Source organism: Protopterus annectens, chromosome 11.part0, assembly GCF_019279795.1.
Source record: "Protopterus annectens isolate FY-2018-M chromosome 11.part0, PAN1.0, whole genome shotgun sequence".
In the NCBI taxonomy this organism is placed as follows: Eukaryota; Metazoa; Chordata; order Ceratodontiformes; family Protopteridae; genus Protopterus; species Protopterus annectens.
This window is the reverse complement of record NC_056745.1, coordinates 1,193,794,070-1,193,818,641: the sequence shown is the minus strand read 5'-3', so window position 1 is coordinate 1,193,818,641 and position 24,572 is coordinate 1,193,794,070. Positions and strand designations below refer to the sequence as shown.

General features: G+C 41.6%; 1 protein-coding gene across 8 annotated transcripts in view; it reads right to left on the bottom strand.

Moving 5' to 3' along the window:
- The window catches only part of DUS4L (dihydrouridine synthase 4 like), a 309,040-nt gene that overhangs the window by 188,045 nt on the left and 96,423 nt on the right, over positions 1 to 24,572 (bottom strand). For all 8 annotated transcript variants that reach the window (XM_044088546.1, XM_044088550.1, XM_044088542.1 and 5 more), the window contains one exon: positions 462 to 584. In XM_044088546.1, coding sequence (XP_043944481.1) covers positions 462 to 584 — 123 coding nt within the window. The remainder of the gene's footprint in view (positions 1 to 461; positions 585 to 24,572) is intronic.

Here is a 24,572-nt window from a genome sequence, read left to right as displayed (position 1 = left end):
ATTATTGTTATCTAGTTGTTGTTTTGAAAATGTGTAGCACTGCGTTTTACTTCTTATTTCTCAATGTTTGTAATTTAGAGCTTACTACTCAATTGTCCCAAATTTGCTCTTGTATTTCTACATGTCATGATCACCTCTACTTTACCATCTACTATATCTTTCTGTGGAGCTGTTTTCCCCGGGCCTCCGCTGAAAAAGGACACGTGTCCAGTCAGAATTTCCCGGTAAAAAAATAAATTAGTGCACTTGATAAAAACCTGCAGTGTCAATGTCATAATTCAGATGTACATCACACATGGGCACAGTTTGTTACCATCTGGTATATGCAAAGATCATAGCAAATGCCTTTATCAAATCTGGTATACACCTTAAAGTAATCCAAAACTTGTAGTATAATGTAACATTTTTTGAGTACCACAAAATTTACCAGCTAGTTGTGGATTTCTTAAACAAAGCATTACCTTATTTTAAGAGATACTGAAAAACAAGGGTTTTCTACTTGGTTTCTGACTTGTCTTGCCATATCTTTGATCAGCTCCGGTTTGTTCAGAAGACAAGCACCATATCCTTCTGCCAAAGCCCACCTTGAAAAAAATAATTAAAAATAATCATTACTGCTTTAATATGCTTTCATCAGCATTCCTCAATATAGTTATGGACCTCAATGAATTACTCATAGGTTCATAGATTAGTACTAGGCTAACTGCCCTTGTGAGCCATTTTTAAGCTTAGCCAATTATCCCTTGTGAGACTCAAACCCTGCACCTTGGGTTTGTAAGGCAAACACCTTAACCATTAGGACACCTTCCCAACCCCCATACTCATATGAGCTTTAACCCCATCACGACACACACACACAAAAAAGTGGATACCATTAGCTTCTACAGTTCAACACCTTAAGTAGAAGGAATATGACACTTGTCAAACCATATTTTTGCACTCAGAATATATTATGCACAATTTAGGATGCAAATGTTATACACTAACACACTGTCTGATATTCCACATTTATTAGTTGCTTTTTTCTTACACAGAATTTGTCCTGGGTGTACTTAAGAAAATGGCGGATTAGTGATCAGATCCTCTGCCTCTCAACTCCAGTGTCAGGTGTTCAATCTGGACTTCCACTCACTGCCTTTGTGTAATTTTGAATGTTGCCCTCCATGTCTCCATGAATTTTTTTCCAAGTACTCTGCTTCCTCCTGCCGCCTAGAAACATGATGGGTGAACAGATATACTCTTAATTTCCACATGTTGGATTTATCGTTGCATTTGTGGCTTGAGTTTTGGCTAAAAGAGGTGCAGAAAGGACCAGCTTATGCATCTAGTTAACAAATAAAATAAAACTGAATAAATATGAACACCTTTTCTCACCCAACAACTTGCTGCTTGCTCAAACAGCAGATTTACAAATTTCCCTGTACAGTTGCTTTATCATGAAAATAAAGGTCTACTATAATAGAGATGAATGGGTTAGTCCCACTAGGTTAGTAACCTCTTTTTCAGGGGAGACTCTAGGTGGTAGCTCTACTACTATGGAAAATTTGGCCAGGGTATTGAGGAACTTCACCTATTCTTTTCATTAGATGCTGTGGGATCTTTTACATCCACGTGAGCTACCACCAACTCAAGGAGATGGAGCCTCAGTTTAACACCTCATCTGAAAGATGGCGCCCTCAGGAGTGCAGTACCCTCCCCCCTATGGTGCATTGCAGTGTCAGCAATCAATCTACCTAGTGTGGGAATAGAACCTACATTCTTCTGCAGCAAAGATGTGTGCGCTACCTGTTGTTCCACTGACATTTTAGAGAATGGTGCTATCTATACTATAAGCTGGGTTAAGGGACTGCTTACTAAATGCAACAATATTGTACTTTTTAGCATTTAGTTTTAGCCAGTTTGCTGTGCTCTAACTTTCAACATGTATAAGTTAAAATCAAACTGCTGGGGGTTGAGTCTTATACAACTTTTAATACTGTAGTTTATCAGGTTTGTTGTGACCCGTTCCTTGGCCTTGCAGATGAGGCTTGTCATGCAAATGGGTCAGTAGTTTCTGGGGTCTGTGATGGGGCCGCCCTATGGCATCAAAACTGCTGTGCAACATACGTTGTAATCAAAGCAAGTTGCTACGCTCAGGATGATTAACTGTAGGAGAGAGTCCACCAGTGCATGGTTAGTGTTGTTCAGCAGGCAGCTGGTTATGTTATAAGGTCCCACAGAAAATGTAATTTTTGTTTTGGAAAGTACCTTTTCTACCTGTGATGACAGGAAGCCTGTGTAGTTGTCTTGGGGAAAACTTTGCAACAAGCATGTTATAAAGTTAAGATATCTATTGGATCCAAGTAAGTGGTGCCATTTGAGTAAGTTCAGAACAATGATGGTATTATCTCTTCATTTCCTGACATGACTAAAGAAGGATGTGTAATTATCCTTATTTTTTAATGCTAGTCTAAGTTCCGGGGATGCCTTTGTTTTCCTGATGGTATTTTTACTACCTTCAATAATTTAATGCTGACCTTGATTTATGGGTATTTAGTTTTGCTGCATATTTTAAGAAGCCTTTTGTCTTCTATTGTATTGTTATTTTTCATCTATGCATGTTGGCCATCGGACTGGTCTGCTCTTGAATGTCCAAGTTTGTTTAACACATTTATCTACGTGAACATACAATTTCCTTACATAAGTACTAGCCATGTCAACAATTTGGAGGTTACAGTTACACTTTAATTTTGAGACACCATCACAGAACTGTAGAAGGTTAGTATGTTTGAAATTATTTAGGACTGTGATATTTATCTCTGATGGTTTGGAGATTTTAAAAGAGAAGGTTGCCAGTTTACAGTCAGACTTAACTGCTGAAGATATACCAAGTGGGATAATGCATTATAGATGCACTTCTAAGGACTAAGTCAACTTTTTTCCTCTACTGGGTTCTCAGACTATTTGGTCAAGGGAGTTCTTGTTTATGAAAGCAAGGAATTATGAGGCAAACCTTAAATCTGAAGGGCAGATATCCCAATTTATCGATGGGTAGTTAAAATTTCCCAAGATGATGGAGTTCCTATTTATCTGAAGTTCATCCATATATTTAGGAACCAAACATGGTTTTCAGAGGGCATCAAGGGGGATCCTGTAATCTACTATGAATTGTGTATCAGTTAGTTTGGTTTGTGGGTCTACAGGAACCTTGACTGAAGTAACGGGGTCTTTAAAATACAACAAAAAAAGGCATGGTAGTTGCACAGCCCTAGTACAGAGAGTCTGCTTTCTGAACTTACAAGTTTCAGCAATAATATGCATGAATGAGCTCCAAAGGCAGGACAGTCTCAAGGTCAGGTAATTCATTGTTTAAACTCAAATCACTGAGAATTGCTTTCCTTACATTGTCCAGTTTTTGACTTTTTAGGTAGGGAGCTTCTTCACCTAGACTCTGCCTTAAAAGGCACTATGGGGGAAGCAAGGGTTTTACCAAGTGTGGGAGCCTTGGAATGAGAGGTGCAAGCCATCCTTGGTGTAGCAAATAGTGCTGTACAGCAACTCCTCTCAAACTGAAAAATACTGGAGATCCCCACTGAATGATGACATTTAATCTGCCAGTAGTTGAAACCAATAAATCTTTTCTTTGCAGCTTGGCATGTTTCTTGTTGAAGTGAAGATTCTTCTCAATATATGCATCTTTCCTGCAGTTTGATATGCACAGAGACATCGGAAATGCCTCACTGGCATATCTCTCAGGATTTTGCATGTCAGTTCATTTACACCCACATGAACCATCAAGCATTCTGCACTCACACTAGTTTGGCTTGATGGTCTTGACAGCCCTTGCAACATCAGATGTCTTGGTGCCTGAAAGACAACTCAATGTCACCTTTTCTTTGTCTTGACAAGTTAAAGTCTGTGTGCCTGACTATGGAGGCACCCATCATAAGTACATTTTTATAAGCAGTGTGTGTGTGTGTGTGTGTGTGTGTGTGTGTGTGTGTGTGTGTGTGTGTGTGTGTGTGTGTGTGTACACTGTGTTTGGGAGAGACTTTTTCTGGTGATTCTCAGCTATGGGTGTGACAAGTGTGGCAAGTGTTAAGTTACAGTGGTTGATTTCCACCGAGTCTTAGTCTTGTCTGACCTTGGAGATGTAGGTAGTGACGTTTTTTTTTTTTTTTACAACCTTAGCATGTGATAATTTTCCAAGTATTTGTATACTGCAGTGAAGCTGTGTGGTGCTCACAGACTTAATGAGAATGATTCCTCCATCGTAGCTAAATAGATAGTTAGCGACAAGGTAATAGCTTATTTTCCGGGGGCATCAGGCAACTGTTCCACTGCTTTAGACTAACTGCAATAAGGCTGGCAACTCAGGGTGTACAAGTTGTCTAACTTTCATTCAGTCTGAGTATAAAAATACACAATACAAGAGTTATTTGTACAGTATTTGACATGACTGAATAAATTATTATGAGTGCATCTATTGACTACAGGTTTGAGTGACAGCTCATAGCAACACATTTGAGTTACAAAATCAAAGAAACCAATGAAAAAAAACAGCTTTTGGCCTCAGCTAATATTGCTAGCTTCCTAGAAACATTGGTTTATCTCTCCTCCCAACCCCGCACAAAAAAATCCCTATTGTGTCACACTGAAAACACACCCATATGAGTTGAGCCAGTTATCAGGGACTTGGACACACACACACACACACACACACACACACACACACACACACACACACACACACACACAGACAGTAATCTAGTCTTTGACCATCGCATGCTTACAGTAGTGAGGAAATCATTCTATATTGTGCAACCTATAAACAAAACAAAGGTATGGCATCTAGATCCAAGGAAGTCATTCTTCCACCAAATTCGGTATTCAGACTCATCATTAAGTACAATGCCCCCTTTGGTATGCACCTAATCAGGCATATCCAACAACTGGGATGCCCACAGACATGCCCTGTATTCTTTTAGTGAGGCACAAGTAACATGTCCTATGCAGACTGCCTCATGGCCCTATCCCTGTATTCTGTCTCTTACAGGCTACTGAAGGGAGATCTATACCAGGTATACAAGGCATTTTCAGACCCCATTCTGATGGACCTCCTGCACATCCACAAAATAAACAGCACTAGAATTACTCATTATAAAGACTTAAACCTTGCCTGTGATATAAATAGGACCTGGTGGACAGACAGTTATGTATCCCAGAGACTACCCCCTCTCTGGAACAGGGTCCCCATCCATGTGAAGCAGAGTTCCTCCCTAACCCAATTCAAATGTAATTTGGACAATTAGATGGGGAACAGGAAATTCATCCATGATTTGGCACCTAGGTCTCTAACAGACACAGGCAGCCTGTAAATGGTTCATTTCCCAGGCCCCTGCTTATAAATGTTTTGTCTCCCAAGCCCCTGCTTACACTTATCAAGGGTATGAGAACCTGTCAGATATTTGGGATGCATGGCTAGGCTTAAAAAGGCCTTTGTTGTCATTGACCTAGTAAACACCTATGAACCTCTCTCACAGACTACCCACACACTTTCCTGCAACATTAATGCAACAGTAACATTACAGCACTTAATTCTACAACTTGCGTGCAGAAGCTTCAGCTTCCAAGAATTCTAGAATAAGACAACAGCTGACAGCTTGTACAATATAAATTAATGGGGGAAATGAAAGAGCCCATGAAAACAGGTGAAGCTGTAAAACAATAATGTTTACCCTCCTAGAATTGCACCAAATCATCCCACTCTCACCAAGTTTAGCCACCACAATCGAGATGACTCACACAGCCGGCCAAGTTGACTGTTTACTCTAAGTTTGAAAAGTGAGTTAAAATGCCACAAATAAATGGAGCAATATTGATTAATCCACTTGACAGCATATACATCACTTGAAATGCAGTGCAAACTGTAAAATCAATTCAATTAAAAGTTGTAGCTTCAAATTCAGAGAAAATCAATAAAAAATGCAGAAAATGACAAATGATTTAAATAGCCAGGTAGATCACAGAACCCAGTTGAAAAGCAGTGCAGATAGCAAAGCACATTCAATTAATAGCTGTAACTTCAGATTCAGAGAAAATATGGTAAAATACAGAAAACATTTAAATAGCTTGGTGACATCAAGTGCAGTAGAATACATGTACTTTTCTGTCTCCTAGATGCAAAATTAAGTCAAAATGTCACTTTGGTTTTAGCTTGCGCACAGGCACTTCAGCTTTTGAGTTTTAGACTAAGACAACAATGGCTGACTGCTTGTTCAATCTAAACTAACAGGGAAAATAAATCAGCCAATCAAAAACAAGTCCTCTCATCAGTAGTGTTTATCTTCACAGAACTAGAGCAATCACCCAATCTTTCACAAGGTTTAACATAACAGGCTCTAGATAACTCCTCACAGTTGACCAAAGTTGTCTGTCTGCTCAAAGACTGAAAACTGACTAAAATCAGAGCAAATAAATCCAGTAACACTGATTAATCTGCTTGACACTATACAGACCACTTGAAAAGCAGTGAAAAGGGTAAAACTTGTCCAATGGCTGTAGCTTCAATTCCAGAGAAAACAAAAATATTAAAATTGCAGAAAATGACAGAAGCCACTAAAAACTGATTTAAATAGCTAACAATCTTTACATTTATTTACTTTATTTATTTATTTTATTTTACATTTTTTTGCCAGGAAAGTCAGACTGGACACAGGTCCATTTTCAGCGGAGGCCCGGGGAGAAAAGCTCCACATTACAATACATTACATGAGAGTAAAAAGAAGTAGAACATACATACATATGGCATATATACACATCAAGACAACATGCTCGAATTTACATTTAGTAAATTAACATTTAGTAGAATGAATGCACTTTTCCTTTGCATCATCCTTTGGAGCCAAATCATATCCAGATTTTTTTTATATGGTCCCCCAACTTCTAAGTTATCTGGAAAGTCTAGAGATATATCTTCTGGGTTTCTTCCTTAATTTCCATGGCTAGACCCACTTTTTGAAGACTTTACCCTGTTATTTGTCCAGGTACATCTGACAATTAACATCACTGAAGGCCAGTATAGCAGATGTGTAGACCTTTTTTCCCCCCAAACATGCCCATGGCTTTAATTTTCCTATTTTGAGGGGGGTAATTAGGACTAGGAACAAACCTGGAGACTTCAGCTGTATCCATCGAGGTTACATTGGCATCCACAATAGGATTTTTATAAAAATACTGTCAAGCCTGTTGAACTCTGTAGAGCTGTTAGGACTTCTTGGGGCTGGGGTTGAGAAACTTTTACTAAAGTAAAATAATACCTTATGATAAAATAAATTTTTCTAGTTATACATTTTATAACAGCTCACCTTTAATGTATCTGGTTCTCTTTACTACACCTGAAAATACATCCTAATCTGAAATTAAAAATCTTTCATATCCTAAGTCGTGGCTAATGCAGGATTCCTGAATATAAACAACAACTTAATACAACAGTGAGACAATCATGGATATGTTAAATTTTCTAAAAACTCTTGTTCAGATTATAAAAACGCAGATTCTTTAAACTTTTTCTTTACCCTTATATTCAAAAAACATTTAAAACTTTATACACACAAGAAACACAGTCTCCTAATACACTGCACTAAAATTACCAGAAATAAAATAATAGGTTAAGAGAAGCAAATTACAACAGACTGTCACTACCATATGAGCCATCTAAAAACTCAAGAGATAAACTTTATAAACAACTTGCATAAATATTTTAGTGTCTGCACAACAGTTGTTTAAATACTTGTTTTCAGCATCACACACTGATTTTTTATGTTAATTTCTTTATGAAGAACACAACTAAAAAGAAAGTATTTTGTCTATCTCAAAGCATAAAGAAGAATAATATATCAGTTACAGAATTCTTACATGTAGAAAAAATGCCAAGGTGAATAATCAGCCACACGGGTACAATTTATTTTTAATTAGGCAACCACTGAAGGAATTCTGAGGCAGATAGTGCAATTTTAAACAAGTCTCTGTTTCAGAGCATTTTTGTTAAAACAGCTTCAAATGTAGTATACAAGAAACAATCAAACTCATAATACTGACTAATACTCCATCTAACAACTTATATCTACAGAATGTTTAGTTAAAAAAATAAAAATGGTGTTTTGCAGGGAGGGCAAGCCTCCTCCTCCACCTCCACACCTATTATGCAACAATATCAATTCCAAGATTGTACAACAGCTGCAAAAAAGAGAAACTTCCTTAACCCCAACCAAGTGAGTCAACCATTTCCACTTCGTCAAATTACACTTTGCGACCAGCTCCACTGGAATCCTAAAATCATATAAGCAGTTAGACTTGAAAGTGCTATTCTTCAACTAATATAAAAGGTGTCATTTTATGACCTACTGCTTTAGTCTCCTTCTACAACTGCTTCACTGATGGAACACTGCCCAATCTCATCTTCTGCTGACTATTACAAGCAGGTTGACAGCTGCAGAAGTTTGGAAACAAAGTACAGCTGTGTCAGTATAGATGCTATAACAGCAGATGTTCACAGTGTAGGATCACTGCTGTAGTAAGACTGTTCATCCACAGGGACAACACATTTATCCACCATTCTGGTTTTATATCCAGAGCTTTACAGGCATCCTCAGACCACAGCTGGTCTCTCTCAGTGGGTCTAGATGCCGGGCATGATGTATGGCTTGAAAGGGACACCAGCTTGCACCATTTTCATTTATTTTATTAGTAAGTAGGTTATTAGTAAGTATACCTCAGCTAGGGTCAAATAATACCCTCAGTCCTGTCTATAAAGCTTTCAAGGAACTAATGTGTTTTTATTAACCCTCAGATCAGGTCATTTTTGGAAAGGCAGACCATGGGGGGGGGGGGGGTCAATGCACTCAAGAAATGACTACTTCCTCTCTCTTTTTTTTGATACTGTGCTGCATTCTATAAGCACATTTTTATTAGAAAGCTTACAATGTTTTCCAGAAATTGTGAAATCTTGATATTCTTGTTTGTTTTAACTATGATGAAAATTATTTTATTAATATTAGTTTAATACTTTTTTCCTGTTTTTTGCCCTCATGCCTGCGAACCATCTAGCATCCTCCTATGGACATAGGCCATTCATTCCCTTATCCAGGGATTTCACTTGGTTTAACAATGACAGCTATCTTGACAGGCCATTATTCAGACAGCCACGAGGGTTCTTTATGCCCTCACGGTCAGCCAACTATGAAGGCATTTGTATTAGTCTGAAGCCCCCCCCCCCCGCAGTTATATGGGGAAGACATTATGGACCTCTGTGATCTGTGTCACTGCAGATGTCCATAATGCCTTCCCATTATAACTGGATCCTCCTCCCCAATTTAAACTTTGCCACCCATCAATGGTGTTAGGTACTCCTGTCCCTCGGATCACATACTGGTATCCCAAGTCCCTCCTCCAAAGGAAATAGTCAGCTTTGAAAGGTTGTCCCTTCCTCTTACCTTCACAAGAAATGAACAACCGATTTGAAAGATTCAGTTCTGCTGAGATAGTATGAGAGTTTCTGTGGACAGGTTTACCTTCAAGTGTGCGTTTTGCACACGGGCGAACAGCAAATGTTCGAAAGGACGTTTGCAAAGTTTGCAAACGTCGAACGCAAAAAGGTTTGAATGTGCAATGAGCGAATGCACAGTGACATTCGCTCATTGCAGATTCGGCATTTTGGGGTGGATTGCATTACAGTGGGGATCGGAAAATGGTCCCTTTAGCCACTGTAGTGAAACCTCGGAGTTAGAATATTAAAGTAGGGGGTGTGGGGGGTGCTTGCCCCCTGCTTTACACTTGATTACATTTTTTTTCAACATTTATGTTCAAAAATCAGCAAATCTGCATTTCGATTTGCTGATTTTCAAACACTGGAAACTGTCGCGGTTTTGTTTTTTGAAGTTACGATTTGTTCATATGAGCAATTGCACGAGTGTGTTTCGCCTTTGTAAAGGTAAACCCTGTGAACATCAGAGGTATGGAGTATCCTTTTTCCCACATTTTTAGGTTCAGAAAAGAAAATGGGGCAATGGACAGTTTGGCTTTAAGTAAATTCGGATACCACTTTAGGTATAAAAAAAGGATTAGTTCTCAAAAAAGCCTGTCTCTGTGGAAAATGAAACAGGGTTGACTCACCATAAGAGCAACTCAATACTCTTCTTGCAGAGGTTAAAGCAATCAGTAAAACTGTTAAGAACCTCAATTCAGCCAGGTTAGCTGGTTCAAATGGGGCAAATATTAGCTTCTCTAATGCAAAATTAATATCCTAAGGAGGAGCCACCAGTTTTCTTGGAGCTGCTTATGCAAAACCTCTTTAAAAAAAACATTTTGACATGAAAAAGCATGATGTATCACATGGCTGTGGTAATGTCTGTATCAACCTGAGTTGAGATCAGGGCAAGCATCTCTTTTATATTTATGTGCTTGCATCTGTCCTTGGTGTCCCAGACAACTTGCACTTTTATCCCTCTTGAAAATGTTCCCCAAACAAAGTCTGAGGTGTCTGTGGTGACTGACTGGTTTGGAAATGGGAGGGAGAAGGGGAGACCCAGATTTAATGATATTTGCTGTCTCCAAGTGATTTCTATTCTGACAAACCCTGGCACTGGGATTTGAAAAAAGTCAAAGGATGTTAGTGCTGGGAGCAAAGAGACTTCAGATACCACTGTATCTTTCTCATGTGGAGTCTTGCCAGCGGTATTATGAGAACCACAGATGCCATGAAACCCAAAATCCTGAGATACTTACTCACAGTGGCTGAAGTCTGGGTGGAACACCTTAAATAGAGATCCAATTTTTCCCCGAGGAAGAAAAGCTCTTTGAAATGACGTGTCTAGCTGACACCAAAGAAACATAATCCTATGTGAAGGAGTAAAGAGAAGTTTGAATGTTCTCTTGGAACCCCAGCTTTTGTAAGAGTTCTCTCATCCAAGTGAAACATTCCTGGCAGTTTGAAAAAGACTCTGCAAAGGTAAGCAAGTCATCTAAAATATGGAAAAATGTAGATATGCTGTAGCCTGCAATGAGCTATAACTGGAGACACTTTGTGAACAGTCCTCATGCAGTGGATAATCCAAATGGTAAGGCAGAGAACTGATAAGGTGATTCAGACATACAAAACCTTAAAAAACACCTGATGTCTGGATGAACAGCGATGTGATAAGCATCTTTTAAATCTAGTGTTACCAGGAAACATGAATGAGGAAGAAGAGGCAGCAGATTGTGAAGTTACAATTTTGAACTTGGGCACCATCACAAACAAGTTTAGGAAAGAAAGATCAAGAACCAAGCATCTACTTTCTTTTTTTGGCACTAAAAACATCCTTGAATAAAATCTTTCCCCACCTGGGAAGGAAGAACTGGTTTTATCACTCCTTGGGACAGCAGTATGTGATGACGGAGAGGTGGAAATAAGAGAGCCAGGTCTGGTCTGTTGGATAAGGAACTACCCAACAGAATAGACGAAATTCCTCTCACTGTCATCAGCAGCCTCCTTGAATAATCTTCAGAGCCCTTTTGTCTGAAACTATCTCTTGCCAATAAAAAGGTGAAGTCTCAGACTTTCTGGAAGAGAAAAGGGGCTGCCACAGTTGGGGGAGGGTAAGGTCCCTTGAATAATCATTCTGAATTGTTGGACTGTCCTTGGTTTTGGGGGCTTTCTGAAATGCTTTTGGAAATTCCTTGCCATTTCCTCTTAAACTTCTGTCTACCTGGATGTTGGTGAGACTTTTATTTTGTTTTTTTTGCAAAAAATGGATGAAAAGTTAGAGAATCCCTTAGAACATTTGGAAAAGGAGGACTGACAAATCTTAGGGATTCATTGTATCAACTTACTCTTTTTATCACATTTTCTGCTCACTCCTGCAGCAGAGGAACCAAAAAATAAATCTCTTTCCAAAGTTGAATTTAAAATCTACTTCTTTACATCACCTGGGAGATTCTGAGAACACAGCCAGGCAAAGCTCTTCAAAACAGTACCAATAATCATAGCCCTGGAAGAAGTATTAACTGAGTCATGTACACACTGTAATCTGGGAGTACGGACTTGTACAACTGAACAAACTAAATTCAAAGTACATTTTTCCTCAACAAATAATAGAGACAAAACATCCCTCATAATTTCACAATTAGCCAAAATAAACTAACATAGGAGCCTGACAATTCAAAATTCTGAAAGTCAAAGTTGCAGAAGCATACATTTTTTCCCTATACTTATCAATAATCTTCCCATTCTTAACAGAAAGAGTAGGATTGGAATTAACTAAATATTTAGCAGCAGTAGGGTTAATTAAAGCTATAGGTGCTGTGTCAGGCTTGGGAAGAGTACATAAAAACGTAAAAACTGAGGAACTGTAACACATTCTATCTGCCTTTTTAGGGGCAGCTGGCTGACTATCTGGAAAAGTGTGCACGCACAGACACAGACACACATCCATCAAAGCTGACAGAACTGGAGGAATTGGTGAAGGTTCTGGAAATTCCTTCATATTATTTTTTGAGGGAGCCACCCCACTAAAAACAATGGGACATTCTGGAAATAATCTCAGAGAAAGAGAAATCCCCACAGGAAGAAGCTCTCATCTGAGTCTGAATCAGAAATCTGATGAGAAAACCCTGCATCTATCCCTTTGTCTTCAGTCCAGATTCAGAATATTAAATCTTCTCAGGAAAAGAGGTATCCCCTCATTCTTTTACAAGAAACCACTTCATAAGAAAGATCAATATCCTGAATTAAACCCTGAGCCAGGCCTAGTAAACTACTCCTACCTACAGAAATTTGAGGAGTAGAAGATACATTTAGTTTTCAGTTTCTTTTTGACTGTAAAAATGAGGCCAACAGTGTTATTAATGGCAGCAGCAGCTTCCCCAAGAATGAGCACAACACACAACATCCTGACCAAACAGGGAAGTCTTCCTTATTCCCTCTCCTAGGACTGACAAGAGTGGCTCTCCCTTGCCCACTTAGGGGACTCCAACAGCAGCAGAGCATCTGGCTAGCCCCAAGTCCACAGTGGCTGTAGGTACTACACCAAAGGGATCTGTGGTAAAAGATGAGTGGTCTGAGGAACAGACAATGGTCACAGCAGTCACCCACCTGTGGCTGTGGCAAAATGCTAGCCTGCTGTGGTGGCAATGGCTGTTTTGATTAACTTTTTCTTTCTGTGGTTGTAAGAAGGCCTGGCTTTGGGACAGGTAGCTTGTTCCTTGGTCAAGCTGAAAATGGTGCATCTTTCCTGGGGAAAACAAACAGCATAGGTTTGTAAAAATTAAAAGTCACTTTTTCCACTCAAAAACACAGCAAAAAAAGCACTTTAAAAACAGTTCACCAGTCCCAGTATGTAAAATAAACTTTTTTCTACAGAGAAAAAATGTTTTTTAATTACTTAAAACAATGTCTATACTGACATGAAAAAAGTGTGCTCTCATTTAAAGGTGTAATACAGTCTCATGACAGTCCGTTAAAAAAAACTCCTAGCTTAAAAATAACTTTTCTGCCTGAGCGAGAAAGTATTAACAAAAAAAATGTTTTTTCCCCAAAGAAAACTTATCTGCCCAGCAAAGGACAGCAAATGTGGACCACTGATCTTCGAAAGCCTCAGAGGAGCACAGTCTTCTGTGTCTGTTCTGAAGGGCTTGGTGCATAAACCTGTCTTGTTAGTCAGCTCAGCTCAAATGTACTGATGGTTTGCATGCATGGAAGGTGTCCAGAAGCACTGGAAACTGGTCAGCTGTTGTATCCTGTGCAGGATATAACATACAACTAAGGCTACTGCAGCAGTGATCAATATGACGAACATCTGCAGCTGTTATTTTTTGCTCAACTGGAGTTGCTGGCAGAAAAGCTGTTGTCTTGGTCACAGAAGGACCTTTAAAAATTAGTCTGGCTTTGCCTGTTCATGTCTTCTGCAACACTTTAGAGATCATATGAATGTGATGGAATGTGAAAAGGAGATCTCACCTCCAGGGAATAGAACAGGAATTCACTGCCCACATTCATAGCATTGGTATGTGAAAGAAAATTTGTTCAGCTGGCAGTTCTTCTGAGTAGCAAATAAGTCTAATCACTGGGACTCTCCATTTCTCCACCGAGCTCTGAAAAACACTGGGATTCAGTTTCCTATTAGGTTGTTCATTCTGGAGCAGCTTAGCTTATCTGACATTTTATTCACATCTGAAACAATGCAGAAAGCCTGTAAATAGAGTCTGTGTAGGATGGCTTTGTTTCAGCTTTCACTGCTAATCTGCACAGCTGGTATGACTAGGTATCACTCTGCCGGTTTAGATATCGCATTGCTTTGAAAATTCTTACAGCTAAAACGAAGGTCATAATTTCTTTTAAGTTGCTATATCATAATATGACAACGACATGTGCCCCAGACAACACTAACAGCATGTATGGTCACAGTCTGGAAATTCTATGGTTTATAGCAGCATTCCCTGGTTGCTCACCAGTTACAGATCTGCAACCTATATTCATTCTTAAAATGGAACTAAGGATGAGTGTTTAACTAATGGAGGACTGTGTTATACCTATGTGGGATCTGCTAGAACATGGTCTTCTTCAAGTGTACCCTGACCAGGGACACTGTCAGGATAGAGGGCTGCCATATAGCCTATGGCTTTAAAGAACACATGTGATGATAGGACTGATCTCTGGGACAATTTTGAAAAGAACTAACCAATTGGTTGAAACAGTTTTCTGGTAGTAACAAAATGCTCCTTTCAGTGTCTTGTAAGCTACTAAGGCTACCCAAAAGATATTTGCCTTTTCCAGAGGTGAACTCAACTTGGGAAAGTTCAGAGAAAGTCCTAGGGCTGGTCAGGCAAAGAATGAAGCATCTCAGAACATTCTGCATCTTTCCCAGAAAGGTGGCAAGAATCAGTCATCCAGGTATGGTTAAATAAAGATCACCTGGTTTCTGAGTTGGCTGAACATTGTTCTATGCATTTGGTGGACATTATGGACACAGTAGACAGATTGAAAGGCAAGGAGTGCAAATGAAAATGTTTGTGCCCTGCCAAAAACCTCCAGTACTCTCTGTAGTTTTTTTTTTTTTTTTTTTTAATTTGGTCCCCGACCTCCATGATGGCCAGCAAGCTGCCATGCTGACCCATCCGCTCCTTCTCAATGATGTGCCTACTAGCCCATTTGCTCCCCTGGAAGGCAAATGTTGAATGCCAAGGGAAGTGGTGCCAACTGCTGCAGGGTGTTAGGGCTCTTTCGATTATAAACATATAGTACAGTTGTGTACACTTACCATAAATGTAGATGTTCGAGTGAATTCACTGTTGCAGTCATTACATTTGGGTTCTCTGCCTGCAGGTAGCCCTCAGCCGGCCTGAATACCAGAGTCTTGGATTCCTGCGTCAGATGCTGTCTCCTCTTCCATGACATCAGGGGTATAAAACATGCAGCCGATGCCATTACATCAGTTTTTCTTGCCCCAGATGTCAGATGCTCCCATAATGGGAAGCAAATGTATGTTATGTTACACCTCCAACAAAAAGCAAATACACCAAAAAGCACAAATACACCAAACAAGAAGGAAAGGTAGAGCCAAGAGAAGTCAGGGGGCTGGAGGGAGGGTAACCAGGACTGCAACAGTGAATACACTAACATCTACATTTAGGGTAAGTGTACACAACTGTACTATGTTCTTCGTGTTTCACTGTTGCAGTCATTACATTTGGGTTGATTCCCAAAGCTAAAGAAGGAAGGAGGGAGTTAGAGAGCATTAGGGACAGCTATTAAGCCCTGCAAAGCTGCAGTGGCAAAACTAGCTCTGGATTTACAAAACTAGGCATGCGGTAATGCTTGGTGTAGGTATAGCAGCCTCTAGGATGTCCCTGGTAGGGACTCCTCTGAGAAAGGCTGTAGGGGTAGATGCAGCCCTGGTGGAATGTGATCTAATCCCCTGTGGGGTAGGTTTTCCATGGTGCTTATAGCAAAAATGAATGCAATGGGATATCCATTTAGAAATGGTTTGCTTTGAAATGGCCTTCCCCTCTGCCCCTGCAGCAAAGCCAACTAGCAGCTGTTCAGATTTTCTGAGTCTTAGTCCAGTCCAAATAAAATCTAAGTTGTCTGTGCATGTCCAAAGAGTGCAGCATTCTCTCTCCTTTGTTTTCTGGATTCGGGGAAAAAAGTAGGCCAATGAATGGACTGATTTAGGGCCACACTAGACACAAGCTTGGGCATGAAGGAAGGATTGGTCCTGAGGGAAACCCTGTCTGCATGGAAGATAATGAGGGGCTCCACTGCCATGAGGGCCTGCAATTCAGACACTCTTCTTGCTGAAGTGATGGCTAGAAGGAAGGCTGTTTTCCAAGTAAGGAATTTCAACTCTGCAGTTTCAGCTGGTTCAAATGGAGGGAGAGTGAGCTTTTCCAATACAAAGTTAAGGTCCCAGGCTAGAGTAGGGGCTCACCTGGGGGGGGGGTCTTAAATTTTTCGCCCCTCTGAGGAATTGCTTTAACAGGGGGTGAGAGAAGAGGGGTGGTTCAGTATTATAATGTGCTGAAATGGCAGAGGCATGAATTTTAATTGACGAGAAGGATAGGCCCCTGTGGAGCACTTATGTTAAATACTGAAGAATATCTGGTAAGCTGGGCACTGTAGTGCCCATCCCCTGAGTCTGGCTCCAGGAACAGTATCTTTTCCACTTTTCAGCATAGGATTTTCTAGTACTATGTCTTCTTGCTTCCAGAATGACATCTAGCATCTGCCTTGCTGACAGATGCTATTGGAGAGCTCAAGGAATTAGCCAGGCTACAAGGTTCAGGGTTTGAAGCTGAGGGTGCAGAATCTGGCCCGCCTGCTGGGACAGCAGGGACAGTGTTTGAGGTAGGTGCCATGGATCCAGCAGTATCATACTGTGCAAGAGGGGGTACCAGTGCTGGCGAGGTCAGTCTAGCGCAATTAATATTGTCCGTGGTTTGTCCTGTTTGATCTTTAGCAGAACCTTCGAGAGGAGAGGCAGAGGGTGAAAGGCATAAGCTGAGAGGCTTTCCCCGGTAAAGGACAGGGCATCCACTTTCCAAGCTTGACTGTGGGGAGTCCTTGTCCAGAAGTTGTCCAACTGGTAGTTCTGAGGGGAGGCAAACAGGTCTATCTCTGGACTCACCCATTTGTTCCTCAAGAGGTTGAATATTTTTGGTTCCAGTTTCCATTCGTGTAGGTCCATGAGATTTCTGCTTAGGTCGTCTGCCAGTGAATCTAGCTTGCCTGGCAGGAACTGAGCTTGCGGGTGCACTTGGTAGCTCAAGGCTGTGTTCCACAGAGCCATGGCTAGTCTGCAGAGAGGGTACGAGTGGGTTCCCCCCTGCTTGTTTATGTACTACATAAATGTGGTGTTGTTTGTCTTTACCAATAATTGTCCTGGAAGGATGTTGTCTTTGAAGGCTGTCAGGGAATTCTGTACAGCTAACATTTCTTTTTGGTTGATATGCAGGTGCATCTGACTTGGTTCCATTTGCCCTAAATGCACCACCCTGCCAAGTGAGCTTCCCATGCTGTGTCTCTAGTCAGGGTTTGGGCGGCAGGGAGTAGATTGAAAGGGAGCCCCTTGTTGAGGTGGCAGGCCTCTGCCCACCAAAGGAACTCTGTCTTTATACAAGGAATGATAGGAATCATTGATTCCAGGTCCTGAGAATGTAGACACCATAGGCTTTTTAGATACTATTGTAGTTTCCTCATATGCAGTCTTGCATATGGAATTAGTAGAATGCAAGAGGCCATGAACCCCAGGGCTTACAGGATTTTCCTTGCAGATAGGTGGGTCTTTGCGGCCAGTAGTTTGAAGTAGGCTGTCAAATAAACTTGTTTCTCTAGCGTGAGGTAAGCCATCTGGGAAGTTGTGTTCAAGCTTGCTCCCAGGAATACAATTTCTTGGCAGGGTACTAGATGAGATTTCCTTTCGTTTATGGTGTACCCCAGCAAGTTTAGAAGTTTCTTTACAAATGCCAGATGTTTTAATAGCATGTCCTGGCTTTCTGCCTGAATCAGACAATTGTCCAGGTATGGGTATATTTGAATATTTCTCTGCCTGCAAAATGAAATGGCTGGAACCAGACACTCTGTGAATACCCTGGGCACAGTAGATAAGCCAAAGGGAAGTGCAGAGAACTGATAGAACATGGAGCCTGCGCTGAAGCGTAGATATTTTCTGCAAGATTCCCTTATTAGAATGTGCAGGTAAGCTTCCTTTAAGTCCAATGTTGCCAACCAGGCATCTTTGCCTAGCATAAGAAGCAGCTGTTGAAGAGTTAGCATTTTGAATTTTTGGATTACCAAAAAGGTGTTTAGAATAGAGAGGTCCAGGATAGGATACCAGGAGTTGCCTTTTCTGGGTACCAGGAAAGTCTTGAGTAAAAACCTTGTCCCCTTTCTTCTGCTGGGACAGGCTGAATAGCCCTGATACTTAGAGAGATAACCTGCTGTTGAGCCTCTGCCCACTGATTTGGGGGTAGGTCTGGTCAACCGTTTGGGGTTGGTAGGGTGTGAAAGTGGAATCTGTATCCTTGGAAAACTACATTTAAAACCCATTTGTCCTGGGTAATGAATTTCCAATTTTTTGCATGCAGGGCGATCGTTCCCCCTAAAGGAGCAGGCAGTTGAGCAGGGCTTGGAAGGGTTAAGGTTAAGTCATTGTGACATTTTTCCATAGGGGCGAGTCTTACTACTTCCGGCTTTGGAAGTCGGAGCCCCCCACTGCTTAGGCCTGTGTGTACCCTGAGACTATAGCCTAGGTGGTCTGCTGTTCCTGGGTTTGGGCTGAGAAGGCCTGGAAGAGACTGGAAAGGACCAATTCTTAGAAGGCCAATGCCTACTAAATCTGGGAGGCTGTACTTGTTTGTAACAGTTTGCAAAGATTTAGCTTTTTCCTCGATCTTTTTAAGGACTTCTTCTGCTTTGTTGCCAAACAGGCGGTCTTGGTTTAAGGGAGCATCCAGTAATTTAGCTTTAACATGATCTGGCAAGTTTTGCTCCTTAAGCCAAGCATGCCTTTTAAGTACAGACCCAGTGACAGCAGCCCAGCAAGATGCTTATAAAGAATCAAAACCACATTGCAAAGTATGTTTACCAACTTGCTCAGCAGAATGCATTAAATCTTGTAATTCTTTATGTTCAGCACAGTCAGGAATCAACATAATTTTCTGTTTAAGTAGTCCCATAACATGCTGTTGATACTTTAAAATATGGAACTGGCAGTTTAAGGCCCTAATGGCCAAAGTAGCAGAAGTGTATACCTTCTTACCCCATCTGTCCAAGGCCCTGGAATCTCCATCAGAGGGGGTAGGTTTTTAGCAGTAGTAGCCTTAATGCCTTTTGGTCCTTGGTAAATGGTCTCTGGATCCCCAGTAGGATTCTTGAAGAGAAACTTGTGAGAGTCAGGTACTCCGTAATACCAGTCAGGTTTTCTGGGAGCTGGAGGTAAAGAATCTGGGGCCAGGCTAGAGTCCAAGAAGGCATCATCTACAATGTCCAGAACAGGAGGGATAGCTAAAGGCCTGTGTTGAGGGACGGGAGTAAGAATTCCCTAAGCCTCTTTTTGGAGTCAGAGTAATCTTGGCTTTCCCAGTGGAAATGCTGCCTAAGAGAGTACAAGGTTTCACCAAAAGAAAAATCTTCTGGAGGGGAAACAGAGGGAATGGAATCCTCTGCATCAGAATCCTCATAGTTAGATAAGGGCAAATCCTGGTAACCAGAAGTAACAGAAATTTCAGAATCCTGATCAAAAGAATCAGAAGGAAAATCAGTTCTAGGTCTTTTAGAGGGGGAAGGCTGGCTTCCCCTAATTAAAGTAATAAGATCTTCAGCTATTCTTATCATTTGTTTTTTAGGCATATGGTCCTGACCATGTGGTTTGGACGTCGGTTTTCTAGGCGTGGGTCAGGATTTAGGCCTTGAAGATGATGATGGCATTGGTTTGAAATGCAAGTCTGTAGGCCTGAATACACCCTCAGAAGCCGGTGCCTGCAAAGCGATTCTGGACCCATCCAAGGTAGAGACATCAGCAGGTTCCATAGTCGAAGAAGCATCTCGCAGCATACTGGACTACAAAAGGGTCTCAGCAGAGGCCTGTGAATCTAAAGTAGCGGGTATCAGGGGCTGTGAAAGCGCCTCACTGAGTACAGGCGAACTGGTGACTAGCTTAACGGAAGTGTCGGCGGCAGTTTTGGACCTATGTGGTATGTCTCTGTCTTTATCATTACGTTTTTTCGGAATATCGGTAGTTGGGTGGCTTACCGAAGCCATTTCTGGATAGTTAAACCAAATACCAAAATAATTTGCTGCAAAAATAGCCCAACGACAAATAGTTCGGGGGTTGAATAAGGCACAAAACCAGCAGCGAGGGATGTCGTGGTCTGGGCCTAAGCAAGGAATGCACTACAAATGAAAATCTTTATGAGGTATTTGTTTTCCACAGGTAATACAATTGTTAACATTTACCGACATCGGTTTAAGAGCATGAAAAAAGGATCCCCAATGGGGTACTTAGCTTTTCTGAAGACTTTGGTTCTGAAACTCGAAAAAAAAAAATTTCAGGAGTCGGCCGACTGGCACTTGCAAAATGCTTTTGCTTTGGGCACTGCACGGCAAGAAAGACTGATGTAATGGTGTCAGCTGCATGTTTTATACCCCGGACGACCTGACGTCATGGAAGAGGAGACCGCATCTGATGCAGGAATCCAAGACTCTGGTATTCAGGCCGGCTGAGGGCTACATGCAGGCAGATAACCCAGATGTAATGACTGCAAAAGTGAAACACGAAGAACATCTACTTCATCCCTGCCACAGTTGTGACATGGCTAAATTTTTTCTCAATGGATGCACCTGCATGCAGCCACATTTGGTGATGGCAGTACATGGCAAACTATGAGTGTAAGTGAAGTTGTCTACTCCAAGAGAGAGGAAACTAGCTACAGCCCCCTCTATCAAGGTGGGTGAGCCAACTGGTAGTCCTTTCCCACCTTCCTCAAGCCAAATCCTTCAGCCCAGGGTCACTAGACAAATGCAGACTTCCTGGTCCAAACTCAGAGCTTTATCAATTTTTTGCCAACAGAGGAGACTTATCACAAAAAGCAGCATAACTACATGAAAAACAAGCATCTTGAATGTGGTCCATCTATACAATTTGTTCATCATGAACACATTTAGGAAAGGTTTCTAAGACCCATTTTTAGGACTAAAAACACCTTAAAATGAAAAGCAGCTTTTCCTTCTCTTCCAATGGACCCTTTCTATGACTTAACATTGCAAAATTTAAGGCAGCACTGATGGCACCCTTGCTACCTGGTCTAGAAGGGTGGAAGGCATTCACAGGAGGGGAGGAAAGGCTTTTAACTCAAACCACAAAGCCCAAGGAAGTAATCTCCCTGTGAAAATGTGATCTATTGCCAGCTATGCCAGGAGAAGTAGGGCAGTGGATGTGTAACATATGCCAGCACAGCTAGCTGGAATTTTGCAAAGAATTATGTCATTTGTATATCAACATGATTTGTACAGATGCTTGCGTTGAAAAAATTCATTTGTAAAGCTGCTTGTGTTAAAAATGTACCAACAATGTGCCCTGCTGCACAGAAAAAGAAATGTACACGTAAAAGGTTTCACAGCCATGAGCGCCTGTAGCTCTGAAACCTTGTCTTGCAGAAGTAATTGCAAGGAGCAGAGCTGTTTTCCAAGATAAAAACTTTACATCAACAGTAGCAGCTGGCTCAAAAGGAGGCAGGGTAAGCTTTTCCAAGACATAGTTGAGGTCCCATGCAGGTATTGGTGATCTCCTTGGAGGCCTTACATTTTTGGCTCCTCTGAGGTACTGCTTTAATAAAGGATGAGAAAAAAATGGTGGCTCTGTATTGTAATGAGCCAAAATGGCAGAGGCATGAACTTTACTTGATAAAAAGGATAGGCCTTTGTCCAGCATCTCAGTTAAGTATTGCAAAATCTGAGGAATATTTGGTACAGTTGTATCAGTTCTTTGTGCCTAGTTCCAAGCACAGAATCTCTTCCATTTTCCAGCATAAGATTTTCTAGTACTAGGCCTTCTGGCTTCCAGAATGACATCCATCACAGCTTTACTGAGAGGTGTGTTTTGTATGTCTACATTACCCGCCATGCTGCCAGGTTTAATGTCCTGAGTTGGCTGTGCAGGATCTGATTGTTTTGCTGGGACAGTAGAGGAGGTAATTGAGGTAAGGTCCAAGCTGGGCATAGAGACAAGTTCCTTAGGATTGCATACCAGTACTGGCGGAGCCAGTCTGGGGCAATCAGTATCATCTTTGGCTTCTCCTGTCTGACCTTTAGGAGTACCCTGGGGAGGAGAGGCAGTGGAGGAAAGGCATATACTGATAGGTTTGTCCAGCTGAAAGATAGGGCATCCACTTTCCATGCTTGTCTGTGATAAGTCCTTGTGCAGAATCTTTTTAGTTGGTAGTTGTGAGGGGAGGCAAATAGATCTATGTCCGGGCATCCCCATTTCTTTGTTATCATGCCGAAGACTTGTGGTTCCAGCTGCCACTCGTGGGGATCCATGAGGTTTCTGCTTAGTTCGTCTGCCAGAGTATTTTCCTTTCCTGGCAGGAATTGTGCCTGCAAATGTACTTGGTAAGTCAAAGCTGTGTCCCACAATGCCATGGCTAGTCTGCAAAGGGGGGTAAGAATGTGTGCCCCCTGCTTGTTTATATACCACATGACCGTGGTGTTGTCTGTCTTTATCAGTAGTTGTCCCAGATGAAGTAGGTCCTTGAAGGCTGTCAGGGCATTTTGAACAGCTAGCATCTCTTTTTGACTGATATGTAGATGCATTTGGTTTGCGGTCCATGTGCCCTGAATGCATCTTCCTGCCATGTGGGCCCCCCAGGCATAATCTGATGCATCCGTTGTTAGTGTCTGCCTGGCTGGGGGTAATGTGAATGGCTGTCCCTTGTTCTGGTGACAAGGCTTTGCCCACCATCGAAACTCCTGTTGCAGGCAGGGAATGAGAGTAATCATTGTTTCCAGGCTGTGGCAATGTTGAGTCCAAATACTTTTTAGGTACCACTGAAGATTCCTCTTATGCAGTCTTGCATATGGAATTAGTAGGATGCAGGATGCCATGAAACCCAAAGCCTGCATAATTTTTCTTGTAGATAATTGGACCTTTGTTGCCAACATTGTGAAATTGGTAATCAGTTGCCTTTGTTTGTCTGGCGTGAGATAAACCATCTGGGCAGTTGTATTCAAGCTTGCACCCAGGAATGTTATCTCTCTTGAGAGAGTACTAGTTTTGATTTCTTTTCGTTGACTGTGTACCCTAGGCATGTTAGAAGTCTTCACAAATGTCAGATGTTGAAGAAGAATGTCCCTGTTCTCTGCTTGAATTAGACAGTCATCCAAGGAAGGATATATTTGTATTCCCTTTTGTCTGCAGAATGCAATTACTGGTGCCAGGCATTTTGTAAAGACCCAGGGCGCAGTAGATAAGCCAAAGGGCAGTGCAGAGAATTGGTAATGCATTGAACCAGCCTTGAATCGGAGGTATCTTCTGCACAATTGTCTGATTGGAACATGGAGATATGCCTCTTTTTAGGTCTAAAGTCACGAGCCAAGCATTCTTGCCCAGCATGGGCAGAAGCTGCTGCAAAGTCAACATTTTGAATTGTGGAATATCCAGGAATGTGTTCAAAATAGATAGGTCCAGTATCAGCCTCCAGGCCTTGTCCTTTCTGGGTACCAAGAACAGTCTTGAGTAAAATCCTTTCCCCCGCTCTTGCGCTGGTACTTGCTGAATGGCCCCCATGTCCATGAGGGATGAAAAGTACAGTTTTGTACCTACCATAAATGTAGATGTTAGAGTGTATACCCTGCTGCAGTCATCACACTTGGGTTATCCTGCTGTCAGGCGGTCCCGCAGTTGGCCCGAATTCCAAAGTCTTGGTCCGGTGTCGGTTGCTGTCGCTTCTTCCCTGACGTCAGTACGCCAGGGGTATACAAGAGGCATCCAACGCCATTTTCTTCAGTTTTTCTTGCCCCAGATGTCAGGTGCCCCCCAAAAGATGGTCGGTAGGTAGTACCAATAATAAAAACTTAGCACAAACAAAACATCCCTCCAGCTATATGTAGCAGGGTGCAAACTCGAATATCTACATTTATGGTAGATACAAAACTCTACTATGTTCATCGTGTTACCCTGCTGCAGTCATCACACTTGGGTAGAATCCCAAAGCTAAGGATGGGAGGTGGAGTCAAACAGGGTTAGAGGGGGCTAGAAGGCCCTGCAAAACTGCAGTGGCGAAGCCAGCTCTAGTCTTAAAGTGGTAAGTGATAGTGTTTGGTGAAGGTGTGTACTGAACTCCAAGTTGCAGCTTCCAGAATATCCTTGGTTGGCACCTCCCTGAGGAAGGCTGTAGATGTAGCTGCGGCCCTGGTGGAGTGGGGCCTTATGCTAGCAGGAACTGGTTTTCCATGATGGGTGTAGCAAAAACGTATGCAATGCCCTATCCATTTGGAAATGGTCTGTTTTGAGATAGCCTTTCCTTGCGATGCTGTGGCATAGGATACAAAAAGTTTGTCA